The 18,975-nt window shown below is 32.2% G+C and overlaps 1 protein-coding gene across 1 annotated transcript; it reads left to right on the plus strand.

Moving 5' to 3' along the window:
* Positions 1-2,539: 2,539 nt before the first annotated feature.
* Positions 2,540-16,722, plus strand: LOC118746455 (larval cuticle protein A2B). The gene is made up of 5 exons (XM_036480305.1): positions 2,540-2,616; positions 2,736-2,921; positions 3,815-3,911; positions 4,044-4,247; positions 16,068-16,722. The coding sequence occupies exons 2-5, from the start codon at positions 2,832-2,834 to the stop codon at positions 16,244-16,246; spliced, it is 570 nt and encodes a 189-aa protein (XP_036336198.1). The 5' UTR covers positions 2,540-2,616; positions 2,736-2,831; the 3' UTR covers positions 16,247-16,722.
* The last annotated feature ends 2,253 nt before the right edge of the window (positions 16,723-18,975 follow it).

Raw genomic sequence — 18,975 nt, forward strand, 5'->3', positions numbered from 1 at the left:
AAAAAACTCATTTAAACACCTAAATCATAAACGATTTGTGAAAATGTGACATTCAATATAATGAATCACAATGAAAACAATATAGCGTCACAGCCAAAAGTCTATACAAAGGCACTTATAAAATCAATTTGTATTCTAAAATCCAAAATAGTCTAAGTGAAGAGCGTTGCATAGATTATTTCCACTTTGAACAGAGGAAAATCATACAAAATACTCAAATGCTAAATGTCCAAATGCCAAAATTTCTACGTGAAGAGCATTGAATAAAGTATTTCCTCCTTGAATAGAGAAAGGTCACACGAAATGCTCAAATCATAAATTTTCGTATCTAAAAATAGTCTAGCTGAAGAGCTTTAAATAGTGTAGTCCCTCTGCATAAAAAGTGTTCACGATCTTTTTGAAGAGGAATCCAACTTCGCAAAGAGGAAGGACAATTAGTCTACACAGAAAAATTTATAATGGTGTAAGTTCAAACATAATTTTTTTTTTTATAATAGTGTTATTGAGCTTTGCTCCACGATTTTGCTTTTGAGGAAGACTGTCAACAAAGTCCAAGCCGTAGAAGCTATAGCTGCGATATCGAAGATTACCACATCTTCTCAGCAGATTTCTTTTTCTAGCCTTCAGCAGGGATCGAACCCGCATCACTGAAGAGCATTAATTATCTTAATGAAGACAAATCCTACATCGAACGAAAATGCGCAATTTCTCAAAAAATTCAAATTTATGGAACTATATAAATTTGCTTTTTGTTGACTAATGGCTCAACAAAAAGCTATTGACTAATCGCTCTGAATGAAGATAACATATAGAGATCTAAAAGCATAAATTTGTAGTGCACCTGCACTCATCATGAAATGGAAGAGAAAACAGTATAAAAGAAGAGAATTATAAAAATATGCCTACATGCAGAGCCATATAAAACTCTTTTAGAATATATCGTCACTAGACGCGAGCTCAAAAGTTGACCGCGAAAAAAGATGATAAAAAAACTTCAAGAGAGAAAAGAAAAGAAGAAAGATTCTTAACGTAATTGACGGCGGATAAAGACGCGTAACTTAGTTTCGCGGTCGACACTGTTTGCGGGTGTAACAGTATGTAAATTCCCCAGAGAGATTTTGGGGAAGAATGCTGAAGCGACAATCCTTGGACAGATATAAATCTGTGTTCACGCCTCTTTCTTCGCCGAAGTTTTTGTACGCGTCTTTTTACGTCATATTCTTTTCACGCGTCCCTTTTCGCGATCAAAACATTAGCGCGTCTTTATCCGTGGCTAATGACGATATGTTCTTTATTAAGACCAATAGTTCCTCACATTTAGAGTTTGTGTTATCCGGGATATAGCACATTTGCTGCAAAAGTGTCATAATCCAAAAAAAAAATCAAAAAAATAGGCAACGGGTGGTGGTAATTTCATCATACTTAACTAAATTTTTGTTTTATTTTTTATTGTAACTCTCTTTTAGCAAATGTGTAAAATAGTTATTATCCTTTTCAAAATCAGAATACAAGTTTAGTTGCTTACGACCTGCAAAGTCATCCTCCAACTTCAAAATTTGAATAGATTATTTGCATATGAATTTATTTACTTACATATGTATGTATGTCCAAATAAGTAATGTCTCTGTTTAACTTGTGTTGGAAATTCTCTACTCATCAATGCCAAACAAAAATCTGCTGCTAAATGCTTAATTAACATTAATCAATTACCAGCCGCTGGCGATGAAATGGTGCCACCTTTTCCAATGTCAACAGAAATAACTAAGGTATTTACATACTTACTTTTGTACATATGTTTGCACTTATATGTATTTTATAGGTAACCTCAGCATTAAGTTCGCGCTCAAGCAGGCTTAGGGAACATGTGCGCGATGACCCAGCCGATGTTGTCATACAAATAAAGCCATTAAAAATGTTGCATATATGTAGAGCAGCGCCGGCGCCAGCAGCGACGCAGTGGCAGCGATGAAATATCACCATGCTCATAAACAATGTAGCAACGTCTTATAGATCTCATATGTCCACCGCTTCCCTTACTCCTTTCCGCCAGCATATCGCAATAAATGTTGCCACAACAACAATGTCAAAATTGCAAAAGCAGCCAGAGCAGAAGCTTAACTGCAAGAAAAACAGTCTCCGCATAATTCACCACACCACCGAGGTGAATAATACCATATGCTAATATTGCTGTTGAGCGTCTGCAGAATTGCGTACAAACTGAGAGCGTATGGCCACGCTTGAGCGCTTGACAAACGGTCAGCGCCAGCGGTGCGTAAGCTAAGCAAGCCGCTTGGCACTACTACCTCGGCCAGCGGCAATACCGGCACAGCAGACAATAGAACGCACGCGTAAGTTGCCCATAAGAAATTGAAACGACGTCAAAGTCAGCAATCGTCGCCGAGAGCAGCGCCAAAACTGTAGCTTGCGGCTGCGCACAACTCTTCGTTGTCGGCGGCGCTATGCTGGGGCTGACGGCTTTCTGCTGCGACTTGGCGCATTTTCTTTGCCGTCGTGCGTTTGTTTGGCGTATTTAATGGAAACTTGATCTTAGAATCGGCACAGTATTCCGGGCAACTCAGCAGTGTGCAAATCAGTGGTGCCGTCGAAATACTAAAAGTGCGAATATTTTCTAAATTTAAATAAAAATAATTCATACAAAATTATAAATATATAGATATTTACATACTGTGTAAATGCAAATTTTATTTAAAAAAAAACGTTCCTTTTATTTTTAGAAGCTCTTAAAAAATTCACAAAAGGCTATCCTTACAACATAAAAGTGCAATTTTGGTGTGAATCTGCATTGAAAAAATTTACGAAATATAATCGAGATGGCAAGCCTGAAGTGTATAATTGTGTTAACGATTGTGTTATGCGCGAGCTCAGCATTAGCCCGACCAGGATATGCACTGGATTATTATGTGAGTGTTGTGTGGCTATAAGTGGGCCTAAATTTATGAAATAATGTTGAGTGTACGCAGTGGCATAGCGTATATGACAAGGACATACAATTAAAAAAAAAAATATAGTAATAAATAATATATGCCTTAATTGAATTTATATATCCAACTGAGGTTAAGAAGTTAAATCGTGCCAGTACAGAGCTGAGAAAAATTAATTAAAAATCAGCCTTCCTTTGGTTTATAATATATCAAAATTTGTATGAATATGAAAATATCCTTTTGACACTAATAAAAATCTCTGAAGCCAATTTAACAAGTAAATTAAAATTCGTTCAGTAAATCTTTAAATAGAATGTATTCAAGTATTGAAATTCGGCATAAAATATTTTTATATAATTTTTTGATTATAGAAATTGAAATTTTTTTTTTTATTTATTCAACAAACCTGTTATCTACTTTTTTCGTCCTTTACCAAGGCATTTATTAAAAATAACTGAAAGAATTCGCAGCTGATTTCATTCAAATTTTTATAGTTTAAAAACTGTTTTCAGATTTTCAAGACTTTTTTAGTTTAAGGAAGCTACTTAGTATAAATAAAAGTTGTATAACTTTTTTTAGTTGTTAAACGTTTTGGATTTGAAACAGAAAAAATGCGCAGCTAATTTCATTAAAATTTTGACATTGTAGAAAAAGTTTCCAGATTTTCAAGATCTATGAGTTTTTTTTTTTTGAGTTTAAGGAAGCACCTTAGTGTACAAATTGAATCAATTTTTTTGTTTAATCTTAGGCCAAACTAAGACGTTTTGGGTTTAAAATAAAGAAGCAAAAATTTTGTTATAATCAAAACTTTGAATAGCCCAAGGTATAAGAATAAATATTTCATAACGCAAAATTCTTCTTCTTCTTAATAGAACCATCCCAAATACGCCTTCAACTATGGTGTAGCCGATCACACAACTGGCGATGTAAAGTCACAACATGAAACACGCGATGGCGACGTTGTAAAAGGTATGAACGTTAGCATTTGAATATCACGATTTTGCGATATTATTTTTCAACATGTTTTTTTTTTGTGAATAGTTTAGAAAGTTTAAAGTCCTAATCTAACACTTTTTTGTTCAAAATCCTCTTTTTCCATAGGTCAATATTCGCTCGTCGAACCCGATGGCTCTATTCGTACTGTGGACTACACTGCCGATTCGATAAATGGTTTCAACGCAGTGGTAACTAAATCTGGGCCCACAGTACATGCGCAAGCGCTCGTTCCCGCACCACATTACGAACCGGCTCCAGTGGTGAAACATGTAGCGCCTGCGCCCATAGGGCCCGCACCAGCGCCGTACGGTAAGTGTCCATACTTACATATACATATATTTGTTTAAAATACACATGAAACTTTTTGCAAAGCAATACCTTTTTTACATTTTTTGCATCCCAAAAATAGATATAGCTCCTCTATATGGCCCCTGTATATTTTTTCTTGTTGACTTTCTGAACCATTGGCAACCGCGAATTTGACACTCTCCCTATTGCATTTAAATTAATTGCTCTTTCGCATTTCCTTATATGTAGCAATGCATTTCATCAATTCACTGAATATATATGTATGTACATATGTACCTCTAATTTTCCAGTATTGTATACAAAATTTCAAAGCAAGTCACAATACGTTGGCTTTCTTCTTCCTCTCTTGCACTAACTCTTCTCAAACAAATTCGCATCTTAGAGTTGTGGTTGCGTTCTGTTGTTTGCAAAACTTATGTATTGTATATCATAGTAACAATGACAACAATAACATAGCATTATAACGACAACATCATCGCTCTCATCATTTTCCCTGCACAGGCATTGACACATATCGCATGGTGAAGTTATTGCGCGGCCACGCCCACATCAACAATAATCAAGTGCTCAAATTTCGCCCAGACGATGGTTATGCAGACTATGATGATGATTACGATGCTCATAATTATTATTACTAATTTGGAATGAGTACAAATGCACTGAGCAAACACCTACAACAAAGTAAATCACATAAAATGAAATATACTTACTCGTACATATTCGTATATAGACTTACATACGGATACATACATACAAGTATAGTATAGAAAATCCAATGATTAGGCATAAATACAGCAGCATCTATGTACATACGTCCATTGTAAAATGTAAAATCTAATTAAATAGATGCATACTTTTACCTCCGACATCTTATTTAATGAGTTAGATTTTTGCATTACTCACACAGTTTCCCACAATGCATTCATAATTGCATAGAATACTACTTACTAAAGCAATTATAATAATTAGTCAGTCAGTCAGGTGCAATATGCAAAGATTTAATCCATATTATGGCATGATATTTATGTCTGCGGTTTAGCATCAGAATATTCTATATTGCTTTTTGAAGTGCATTGTTCGAAGCGAATTGCATTCATAAAAAAATAAGTGTACATACAGACACATATATGTACATTTGAATTCAATTATTGGTACCTTTGCATTTGCTTCATTGACTATTCTCATTGAACTAGACACCGGATGTGCGCAATAATTAATTTTACTGTCGTTCAGTATTCTGACTCAAGCAACAGAAGAACGAGAAAAATGGTTGTGTCTTAGCCTTAAAAAAATTCAATTTAGTTTGTTTCCTTGATCAAAAAGGCAATATTTTGTTTTCTTTTTATTACTTACAACTGATTTCATCTGAGTCTTTCCACGTCCAATTTTAATTTTTCTAAGATGTTTTGCTTTGAACTTTTTAAAAATAACAATTTAAATATACTTTGCCTTAAATACTTACACCAATATTTTCAAAAGAAAGTTTACTTATACCTTTTGAAATAGATTGTAGTTAGGCCTTTTTCACAGCGAAAAGTTAATTCACATGCAGCAGCTATTTGTTTTCCGAGCAAGGTAAAAGTTAACTGCCAGAATATGACCTTCAATTTAACAAATAAACTGCTGATTTTGTTGTTAATGCAAATAAATATGTACATATATTTATAACTTTCAAGAATCAGAAAGCAAATAATTTTTTTCTCCTGGCCAGTGAAGTTTCAAACTTGACTTCAAATCAATAAATTCGCATGGGATCCAGGTTTCGCCAAATTGATAAAGCACATATAAGTACATTTTTTTATTTATTTTTTTTTTGAATTTTCATTTTTCGTACAAAATACTTATACTGTACCTACATATTTTTATAAAATATTTTAATATCTATACTAGGAAAATATTTTATATCTTTGCAACGAAATGCCTGTAGGTCTTTTTGGTCACCGCAGATCTCAGCCGACTAATAATATTGTTTTGCCACTGGAAAGAACTTCGATTTTAACGGATTTTTCCCCAATATTGATGGTTCTACTTCTTCTTGATTGGCGCTGTATTTGGCTAGAAAACTCAGGCCAAGTTCAATAAAGTACGACAATCGTTTCTCAACCTGTTCCATCGCAGAGTAGGTCTTCCGCAAATTTTAGTTTTATGGCGAGGCCTTACCGCGAAAATAAAGTGGACGACATTCTTTTTTAACGAATAAAATTTTAAACCATCTTAAATGCATCTATCTCACATCAAAAAGAAAGTTCTGAAAAAAATTTCGCTTAAGTTGTTTTCGGGATGAGAGCTCGATATTTTTCAGCATTCATAAAAACCAAAGCTACATAAGATAAACATACATAGTTGCATGCAAAGTGCATTTAACAAAATATGATTGAATTTGACAGTGCTTTCATAATACAAATACTATAATGTCAAATTGAAATAATTTTTTTTTTGCATTTTGAATCGTTTGTTTATATTTTTTGATATTATCGTATTATAAAAGAGAGCCGCATTGAGTTCTTAATCACAATTTGGTTGTATATACTTTTAAAATTAAAAGTTTTCAAAAAATTCCGAACGGTCCCGAAGAGGTTTGGAAAAGTCCAAAAATAAGTCACCAAGTATCCCAAAATGTTTAAAATTCTTGAAAAATAAGTCAACAAAAATCCCGAAAGAACCGGAAAAAGTTACGAGAAGTTACTGTAAATCTGCCTCGAGAAAAACCAGAAAAATCAGGAAAAGTAAGCGGTTTTTTCTGTTCAAGAAATAACGGGCAAATTTTGCTTTTAATAGTGGCAAAGCAAAAAATTACGAAAATCGAGTTTTTAAAATCATGGGGTTATATACTAAAGTTAGACAATTCGAAAAAAACGTTATGAAATTTCTTTCTTTCCTATTTCGAAATCTAAAAATAAATTTTATTTAATGTCGCACATAACTATCTTAGCTGGTTTTCTTTTTGAATAGAGTGAGGCACTTTTCGTTCGACTCGTTTTTTGTTTTTGGGCGAAAAAGAGGGCATTAAACCTTAGCCGTGAAAGGCTTCTTATGAAAAATCATCTACCATGCGAAGGCGGCTTAAAACAATTGGTCCCTCTAATATTAGGGCACACTCCAAAAATCCCTGACGAAGCTCGGCAAAATATTTAGTGGAAGCGCCAAATATTTTTTTATAGCAGAAAACTTTACTTACACTTTACTTTTGAGCCACCGCTAGGCTATATAGTTTCCAATAGAATATAGTCGACCTTAAAATATCTTCAAGTCAAACGCAGGTGGTTTGGTGGTTATTGGGAATAAAGACATTTAACTTCAAAATAATTAGAGGTAAGCTGTGCTTTTGCCTGAGCCCTTTGTTCTCAAACATGGAAGTCACTTATATAAGGGGCTGTCTACAGTTTTCAATAAATACTTTTTAACCGACTTCAAAAAATGGGGGAGGTTATAAAATTCGCGAAATATTTTTTGCTTAAAAATTACTTGCCATTGCAATTATACGAGTATCTTTTTTTTCTTGCAAGCTGCACACTGATTTAAGAAACTTAATAGAATAAAATTTCTTTTTCATTAGTTCCGCGTCATTTTAAGCATATGATTTTTTCCTTTTTCTTGAGAGCTGCAGACAGCTCTTAAGGCAGTACAATTTTGCCAGTAGATTTATTTCGTTAGAGAAAAATTTTGATAAATTGATTTTAGGGGATGAACTTCAAGTATAATGTTCTTATAGGCTTTATGTCGTAGCTCGTGAAAAAAAAAATAATAATTTACAAATTTATTATCACTACCTTGTGTCTTTTGTGTTCAAATATATCCAAGTGCCGCTGGATATGTCAAGCAGGGTCAAAATTCAGAAAAAACGGTTCTTTTACGAAGGTATTGTTAACAGCCACTTTAACAAAAACAAAGGTGGTTCTGTTCATAGGGAATATTAATAGTCGAAATAAAGTCGATCCTAAAGTTAGTTGCAGTTTTGTTAGTTAGTAGTTTGTAGCTTACGGCATCCCCTAAAATAAATATTGAAACGTATTCTTGCTTTCGTACGAATCAAAAATATTAAATTTTTTTATAGAAAATGATAGAAAAATTTCATTTGATGATTTTCGTTTCCGATAACAAGAATACGCCCCATTAAGTCACTTTTTTCGTAGCACTGCACTATTTACTTCTATATAGTTCTTACGGGAAATACTCTAATTTCCTTAAATCGTAAAATAATTTCAGTAATCCTTATTTACTCAAGTCAAAGCAAATTATTTAAATTCGCTCTACCCAAACTAATGTATGAGTCTGTATGAAAAGTTAATGTAATCGCTAATGTAATTACATTTATACGCCTCAATGCATTCTCTCTTCTCAAATCTTTCAGCCAAGTTGCTTTAACTTTTTATTAAAATTCAATTTAAATTTTCATTCAATACCGATTTTACTCACCTCTTTCAATCCGCTGAAGAAAATTATATTTTCTGGTTTTCTTTGCAAAGTGATTTCATTGATGGAAATATTCTTAGATATTGCCGAGTGCATTGTCGGTACGGTCAGTAAAGTAAAAAGTGCATACTGAAGCTGCCAGTTAGCAAATTACTACACAACGCGCTATTCGCCTACTACACTGTCCGTTGACTTAGCAGTCAGGTGTGCATACATATATATAAACATATTTACTTATCTACGTATCAGCCATATACCCTTATTACTTCATACTACATAATCTTTTTGTTTCCATCAACTCGTAACATTTTAGTTCCCATATTAGCATAAAAATAAAACAGAAACCATCTATAATTAGCAACAAGTAGCAATTCGCAAAGGTACTAAATAATGGACGCGTAACTACGAAATAAAGAACATAAAAAATTGTGCCAACCTAAGTTGCTGCAGAGCTATGAGAAACGAAAATATATATATTTTTTTTTTGTACACAAACAAAATCTTTTCACACAACCCATATACCAAGTGGCAGAACAATAAAAGACATCTGGCACATTTATTCTTTGGCTTTAAAATTTACATAATACTTACGATATGTGTAAAGATATTTGTAGTAAAGTGATATGCTGAGATATTTAACTTTAAATTTGGTTTTTCATTTCTATTTTTTTTATTGCGTTTCTTCTGAATGAAAGTAAAGGCGATTACAAGTAAATTTTTAAATCACTTCACCTGTACTAACATTTATTTACGTGTATGCTATAAACAGAGACAACACTGAGTATACATTTTGGAATAAAAATCAAAATGTTTTTTGTAAATTTAGATTTTAATGTTTCCAAACTCGCCGACAAACCTCAAAAAACTTGCGAGGAATTCATTGGTAAACCCCAAAGAATCTCTAAAAGGAGAAAAATATGAAATAGTACTTTCACTTGTTTACAAATGAATAAAATGGAGCAATAATGGGCGGTTATTTTCTTCCCAACAAATACATACATATGTATCAGGAAATTTTCCGCTTAATATATTAAAAGGTAGCTCCGCTGCAGATTTTTCAAAAATCAAGTTTTTTTTTCGCTTACAAAATCCAACAAAAACTTTAATACATATCATCGCCCGGATAAGTAAGTGTCGTTGGTGAACATTGGGCCAAACTGTGTTAAAAATGCATTATAATAAACTAAACAAGATCTTTTAAATGGCTCTATCCATTTTTGATATCTCCTTTAGTTTCCGATTTATGGCGTACAATTTTTGCGTGTAGAAGAAAATGACTGACACTGTCAACAAAATAAATTGCCAATAATCAATGCTAAATCCTAGGTACTTCATTACTTCATTACACTAAAATTGAAAGGGCTACAAATCTGCATACCCAAAATCTTTCTAAGAAATCTAATTAAAATCTAGAAGTTTTTACGAGAGTTTGTTGATTTTTTTCAAATGTTGCACATAGCTTTAAACTTGGATTTATTCGGTATTTGTTAAAGAATAAACCAAATTTTTATAAAAATTAACCAAAATTAACTAAAAAAAGATAAATTTTTAAACCTTATCAATATGTGGAGCGGTTATAACTAAATATGATAACAAGTGTATGTACTTACATATCGCACACCATCTTCATAAGCGGCACAACTCAAAAATACCCGTCCGACGAAAATACGAAAAACTATTTCTTAGCACATGCTAATCATAAGGGACTTTACTTTAGGATTTTTCAATAAATTATAACAAAAATTGGCTCCAGCTTTTGCTGAAAGGTAAATAAAAGCTCATTTTTAGTGCATAATTTCAAAAATGCCAAATTTTGAGTTGTGTCACTTTTGAAGACAGTGAGCGATATGTATAAAAATTGAATTTTTCACTAAGACTAGAGGTCCACCTATTAAAACAACTAAAAAACCTATCTTCTGAATACTATTTCGCAGTGAAATGCATACGTAATTTGGTAAGATGGCTTAGAGATTTTTAGTACAAAAATAACTGACGCTTTCTTTGCCAAAAACTTCATCCATTCATTCACATTTTAGCCGATTTCGTAGTTAATTTGCGTGCCGCAGAGTATTTAAATTAAAATTTCTCAATAAAAAGTGGCTTCATAGGTTATTATGATGCCATATTTTATATAACACGCAATAACATAAAACAAATTCACAATATTATTATCGCCCAATTGCTCGCTGTATCCTTTCAACACAATTTGCATACCATTTTCATAACATTACCCTGTCATTACCATCAAATAAAAAGACGGTAAACAATTACTTTACACCTACATACATACATATATTTAATTAAGAAACGCCAAATTGCAACTACAGTAACTATTCAGTATGTATAGGGAAATAAATTCACAAAATAAATCAATTGTGACGCCAGCGATGTCATTCATGAAATCCCAGATTAAAAAATGGGAGTATTGTTTTCCACATTTCATCTCAAGTTGCCTTGTCGCCGCACACATGGCTGCTTTTCTTTGTAGCAGATGTGTTGTATTCAAAATGAGGGCATATTTTCATTTTTGCTATTGTATTTCTTGTTGGTGCTGTGTAACTTTTGCTCAACATTATTGTAGTATTGTTGTCATTTGCTGCTACATTTTACAATCTTTGAAACTTACTCCCCCATACGCTACGAAATTTTGGGTCCATTTTCTGGTTTTACACCCCGTAGCATGGGAATTTTTATATTTTGCATGCATATGCTTATGAACTCTTATGTAGGCCAACACATCATGAAAGCATGTAATTAATAGTACATTTTTTATTATTGTTGTAAATAAGCTTGCACATGCATAGCAATAAGTAGCTATGACTGTAGGAATAGTCTCATTCACTAAATCGTATAATGTTGGCGTTGAATGTTTGCTTGCGTATTAGCCTAACAGATGCAGTTACATATTTGTATTGAAAAGTTCGTCGCTTAAGTCTTTCGATTTACAAATGAGTACACTATTTGTTGTATTATAAAATACTGCACTAAAAAGCTGCTTTGTAAAATTTCTTAATACAAACCTAAATATATAAAAGCAGCTAAATTTTTTATAGTAAGAATGTATTAAATGTATATGCATTGTACATGTATGTACATTAGGGTCACCCAAAAATACCTACCGTATAAAATATTTATACGGGGTTGTCACCTTTCTAAAAAATAAAACAACGGTTATTAAAAATTTAAGCTTATTTAATACCATATTATGGGTATAAAATGGAAGGTTTATACACTCCTAGCAAAGGTTTTTGAAAATACATACTCTAATTCACATATATTTTTGGATAGGGTTGCCATTTATCTATAATAAAAAAATTTTAAATCATGCTACATGCGTTTAAGTAAACTATAAGTTTCAAACAAAACGTATTAAAATAAAGCTTTAACCCCTACTTATTTCTAGATAGAGTTAGCACCATGCCAAACTACCGAATGTGCAAAATGCATATTGCAGCATTTCACTTAACTTTCATAATTACCTCATCTTAGTTAACAGATTGTTGGCAACCCTATTTAAAAACATGTTAGTTCAAAGCCTATGTGTACAAACACCTTTCGTATGATACCCATATTGTGGTATCAAATAGGCTTACATTTTTAATAAACATTGTTCTATTTTTATCGAAAAGTGGTAACCCCGTTCAAAAATATTTTTAGATTCTTCAAACGCTTTTAGTATTGATGAAGAAACTTAAATATTTTATTGACCTTTAAATTTCCAAATATCTGGCAACCCTATTTTTTTAAATTTTGTATCACAAGCCTACAGAAAATATCGAATAGAATGCACAAAAAAATTAAACACATCCATTGAGCTGTTCGTGTGCGATGTAGGGCCACCTTAATGTACATATATACATACATATGTAATGGCGGCTCCAATTTCATGGTGCAAATATTTCTACGTAAAATATTGAAATGATTTTAAAGGATTTCTAACTACACCGTAAAGTTTGTTAACTGATGGAAAATATATATATAATTGACACTTATTATAAAAAGCGAGTCCCCTACGACGATAAGATAAAGATGATGAAAAACCACGGACAGTAAATAGATCCCGGTGTTTGTAGCCCTGCTTAAAGTTTGAAACCGATAGACTCTATGCTATCGTGGTCCGTTAGTAAAAAGAAACAAGGTTAATAGCTAGGTTCAAAGCCAGTTTACACCTATTAAAAACTTAATTTAAATTTCATTAAATTAAATTAATAGGATTAATCAGATATCGCCATACGGGTGACAAATAAAAAAGGGCTTAGGAAACTCAATTAAAAATTATAATTTTTGGGAGGGATGCGCCCTGTTTTAAAACTTAAATCCATTTATTGATTAGGTAAAATAAATCAAAGAAAGATCACTTTCCAAAATAGTTGAATAGCTCGAATAATTAAATTCGATTAAACCTTATACATATGCACTATATAAATAAAGATGCACCTTATAGATTGACATCGAAATCCTCTACGTTGCCACCTGATAAATAATTAAATGCAATTAAATTAAATGAACTACTACAATACGGATATCAATGAAATGGTTTTGGAAAGGCTTAATTTCAAAACTACACTGAGGGAAAAAAATATTAAAATCAAGTAAAAACGTAATTGATCTTACTATAAACGTCAACGAAAGTACTGTATATTGGTAAATATTCAATTCAATTACGCGCATATTAAAATGACCGCGTTCGTACTGAAAAAGCATCCGTGAAGTGAATAATCAAGACAAAAACTAAAAAAAAAATTTATTTGCATTTTGCCTGTAGTGGAATTCGAACCCGACCATCTCCGGATATCAACAACTTGTGGCAAGCATCTTTGCGCACTCAGCTACACCCAGCCATATAAATTTGCTTTCAAATGTTGAATATCCATCAACACCACAGCACGCGATTTGTACTATGTATGTAGGTGTGTGTTACCACCGCTCTCAGAGCGCCGCTCTGCATGCTTGGGGTGCGTATGTATACTTACATATACATACTCAGATGTGAACAGTCAAATACGTGCGTAATAAATTTTGTATGAAAATATTATTTTTAAATACGAACATTTTTAAACGATAATCAAATATAAAGTATTCATTTTTACTATGCATTATTTCCCTCAGTGTACACGTTATCAGGATCATCCTGCATACATATATGGCTATTATTCTGTACTTAACTAAATCCAAAAAGTGAGTAGCAACATACGGTGAAGCTAAAAAAATCTCCATTATAGTCAAATTTGATAGAAATAAAAACTTGCCTCTTTCTCTGCAAACGCACGAGAAAAATATTAAAAGCAAAACAACCAATAAAATGCTTCTTACCACACTAACTGTTTACGGTAACTGAAAGCTACCATGTAAGTTGTTTATCTTCGAGTTTCTTTTAATATTGATGACATTGCTTTAGTTTGAACGAACATATTATTGTTGTTTTTGTGAAGCAACTGATGTTTTGACTGCGCAATGTAAGCAATTGACAAACGGATCATCCATAAATTTGTAAAGTAATGCACATTTACGGCAGCAAAAAATACATGCAATTTCAAAAAATAGGCAAATAAATTTCAACTAATAATAGGCCAAATCGAGTGTAACTAAACTGAGCTAAAAAAAAGTGGGACAAATTCGCACAAAGTATATGTGTGCATAGAAATGTATGTAAAACTTGAAGTAACAAAAATATCGATATTTGCACATTTCAATAGCACATTTATTTGCCCATCAAACAGCAAAAAGTTTAAAGTTGATGAACAAATTACTTGAACTTAGTAATTATGTATGTAATTATGTATGTGCATTAGGGTTGTCCAAAAACAGAAAAGACGGAATTGTAATGCTCTCACCCCCTAAGATTGTTCTATATCTCTATATCGAAAAAAGTATACCCCTATTTCTGTATTTTGAAATCAAAAAATATTTAGAGGTCGCTCAAAGCGCTTAAACTTTTCCATGTATTTTTATATGGGAAAAATAACTTTTTTGTCGTAGAAATGAAATATCTTCAGGAGACTTTCAATAATAATACCCAATTGTTTATTTAACCGTTTTTTAATACTAACGATTTTTGGTCGCCCCATTGCATTTTTCGGGGTTTTTGGCGGACCTAAAAATTATAGTTGCAATGAGAAAATGGTTAAATAAACAATTGGGTATTATTACTGGGAGTCTTCTGCAGATAAACAGAGTTTTCGGGTAAGAAATATGGATTTTTAACTATCCTATACCATTTCTGTGAAAAGTGGTTTTTCCCCCATATAAAATACATGAAAAACTTTGGGCGCTTTGAGCAACCTCTAAATATTTTTTTATTTCAAAATATTCAACAATTTTTATTGAGCTTGAGGCCGTTTTTTAATGAAAACTTATTGTGGAAAAGCAACAATAATTTGAAAAAATGGTAGAAGTGATAGCTATTTCGGAAATCACCACATTTCCTCATCTCTGCTACGCACTGTGCTAAGTTCGCCTTGTTAATTCTTGCTGCTTATTTCCACTATTTCACTGGTTAAGCCAACTACAATCAAGCGCAGCTATTCCGCTGCAATTCACTTGATCATGTGGTTGTTGGTTTTGTTGGTTTTTGTTAATATTTCTATTATAAGACTGTTTAACTTTTAGGTGTGCTCGTCCTTAAGATATTTTTTTTTGTTATTTTATTGCCTTATAACAATTATATTCAACAATTTTTATTGAGCTTGAGGACATATTTTTGTTTGATATAGAACAATCCTAGGGGGTGAGAGCATAAAAATTCCGACTTTACTTTTTCACATGCACTTTTGGACTACCCTAATGTACATACCCTTTAAACAATTTCTGAGTGCTTAGAATTTATGAGTCTAAAATGAGTACTATTTCTTTCGTTATAAATACGATTATGGGACAAGTCAACTAAACTGACTCATTTCGGACTCTTTTGGTGTCATAAATTCTGAGTTGAACAAAAGTAACAAAGTTCATAGAGTAGTTTATTAGTAATCAGAATTATAAAGATTCTTTGTTTTTAAAACTCAGAAAAGTGTCATATTTCAGACTCTAATATGGCTACTAACTCGGACTCGTATTGGAATGCCCTACTGTGAAGGGAAATATGCTCTGTTCTAACTCTTTTTTTGAGCTCATAAAGGGTTGCAACTTTTTTCTTTATAAAATAAGTCCAAAGTTTTATAGGATAAATATAAATAAAACACATGTACATACATGATTCAATAATAAAAGACTTGCTCAGAAAACAGTTTTCTCGATCCCTCTTTTGTCAGGGAGTTAAGGGAGTTTCAAAACTCGCATGTCACTAGTGAGCAAACCTTTAATTATTGAATCATGATTTATAAATGCATATCCAAACTAGGAGTAGCAAACATCAAACATTTTCTCAAACTTACTACAAATAATTTTACTTCTTTTGTTTACTTTCAGTTCCCAAACCATACGTCCCTGCACCCATCCATTACGATTACGATGATTACGGTCACGGTGCTCAGTATGAATATGTGCCGCAATACAGTGGTCACTATGGCGGCGGCGCCGGTTACAATGGCCACTACGAAGGAAACTACGGTGGACACCATGGAGGTCATTATGGTGGCCACTACTGAAAGAACGAAATGCACGTAGCCAGCATTTCATAGCACAGTACAACTCTCCCAGCGTCATTAAAGGGATGGCGTTAAGTTTAGATACGCTAACCATCATAGACTCTTCATGTCCTCCTTCTGTTTTCCAAACTGCCTGTCTTTCATTTAATCGCCAATGCTTTTAACACATACATATTTTTTAACTGAAACTACTATAAAACGCTACTGTCCATCAAATTAGCTTATAAGTCTGTATTGTTTTTAATGTAATTTGTTTTATTGGTTGTTGTACAATATAAATTGTGTGCAAGCTTTAAGTATCCAATACTGTTGCAAACCTTTATGTGCATATGATAATTATCGATTCAAATATTTACTTAGTTGCAAGTTAATTAACACATAATACACACTACGTTCGATCTAAAATGTTGTCCACCATTCTTGTAAAAAAACTATTTATATGAACGTTTGTATGTAAGCGAAGAAGATGATTTACGTTGTAGCATTTTTGTAATTTTTTATTTGTAACAAATAAAACATAAAATAAATACTCAAAAATTAATGAGTTTTAACACGATATTTTTAAAAATTTTAACTGGATCCTGGAAATACCTAAATATGCATAGCACATCATCGTGTATACGCAATATGCAATACCTTGTATATGTTGCCGGCCAAACGCGATCTTAGGACAAACTAGTTTTTCCTAGGCTAAACTAGTTCTACCTAGATCTAATATATCCGTCCAATGCGGAAACACGTTGAACGCAACAATATTGTAGACTGCGTACCTGGAATTGGACTGATGAGGGTTATTTGTTGAAGTGTGGCCGAAGGCCGCCTACGCGGAAAGGTGTTCTGCGCCAAAATACTGTCGCCCCTGTTCTAGTTTAGCCTAGGCAAAACTAGTTTTTCCTAAGATCGGGTTTGGCCGGTAACATTTAAACCAAAAGGTCCAAAATTGAAACATGGTAACCGTAACATTTGTACCAATAAAAACAATAATAACAGTGAAATGCGATACCACTTATGGAATCGAAAACAAAGTGTGGCTGCAATACTGCTTATATTTTTAGTTCTGACTATTACACGGAGTTGTACAGAGTTAAAACTTTAATACTAAATCGATACGGGTTCAGGTTAGCAAACAATCAAAAATTTCAATTATGTTTTAATAAAAGTTTTTTTTTTTTTTGTAGTAGACTAATGATATGCCTCCCATTCAATAAAACAATTTGATATTGGCTTTTATTAGAGAAGGTGTTAGAAGGTAAAACATAAAAGGTAAGTGCGTCTGGGCCACACTGGAGAAGTTAAACTTACGTTACATATCTAGTTTATCTCATAACCTATATACATATGTACGTACTACATACATCTGCCTTCGCTTAAGATTATATTTATTTTTTGTCTTTTTTCTATCTAGATCCCTACCTCTACCCTGTTCGTTCTAACTACATTTGTATGTTATTCTGTTTTCCTTTATCTTCATTTTTATCTTTATACTCTATCGATAGCAAAATCGAGAGTAACATCCAACAAAATATCGTTAACAAAACCGATACAAATATCGATAACCACATCGATGACAAATTCGATAACAATTGCGATAGCAAAATCTATAATAGTATTGATAGCAAAATCTATTAGAAAATTTATAAAAATATCTATAGCCAATTTGATAAATAATCGATAACAAAATCGTGATCAAAAATCGATTAGAAAATCTATAAAAATACCGATAACAAAATCGATAAAAATATCGATAACAAAACCGATAAATAATCGATAACAAAGTCCATAACAAAATCTATAAATAATCGATTACAAAATCGATAAATAATTGATAACAAAATCTATAAATAATTGATAACAAAATCGATAAATAATCGATAACAATATCGATAACAAAATCGATAGCAAAAATCGATAAGAAAATCGATAAAAATGCCGATAACAAATGCGATAAATAATCGATAAAAAAAACGATAACAAAATCTATAAGTAATCGATCAAAAAATCGATAAATAATTGACAACAAAATCGATAAATAATCGATAACAAATCGATAACAAAATCGATAACAATATCGATAAAAAATATAGGTAATAAATTCGACAACAATATCGATAACAAAATCGATAAAAATATCGACAACAAAATCGATAAGTAATCAAAAAAAAAATAGATAAATAATTATAACAAAAACGATAAATTATCGACAACAAAACCTATAACAATATCGATAACAAACCCCATAATAATATCGGTGACAAAATCGTTTAAAATAGCGATTAAAAAATCGATGACAAATATCGATAGCAAAACCGATAACAATATCGATAACAAAATCGATAAAAATATCGACAAAAAAATCGATAAGTAATCGATAACAAAATCGATAAATAATTATAACAAAATCGATAAAGAATCGACAACAAAATCTATAACAATATCGATAACAAAACCCATCAAAATATCGATGACAAAATCGTTTAAAATGACGATTAAAAAATCGATAACAAATATCGTTAGAAAAATCGATAAGAATATCGATAAGAATATCGATAAAAATTTCGATGACAAACCCGATAAAAAAAATCGATATCAAAACCGATAAAAAATAGATATCAAACCCGATAAAAATATTGATTATTATAACGATAAGTCCCGAGAATCCCGAAAATCTCTAAAATCCTAAAATATTTCCCAGATTGAGTTCCTGTGTCACTATCTACATATATCCTTTT

Source organism: Rhagoletis pomonella, unplaced genomic scaffold, assembly GCF_013731165.1.
Source record: "Rhagoletis pomonella isolate Grant_MI unplaced genomic scaffold, Rhpom_1.0 Rhpom_scaffold_00010, whole genome shotgun sequence".
Classification (NCBI taxonomy): domain Eukaryota; kingdom Metazoa; phylum Arthropoda; class Insecta; order Diptera; family Tephritidae; genus Rhagoletis; species Rhagoletis pomonella.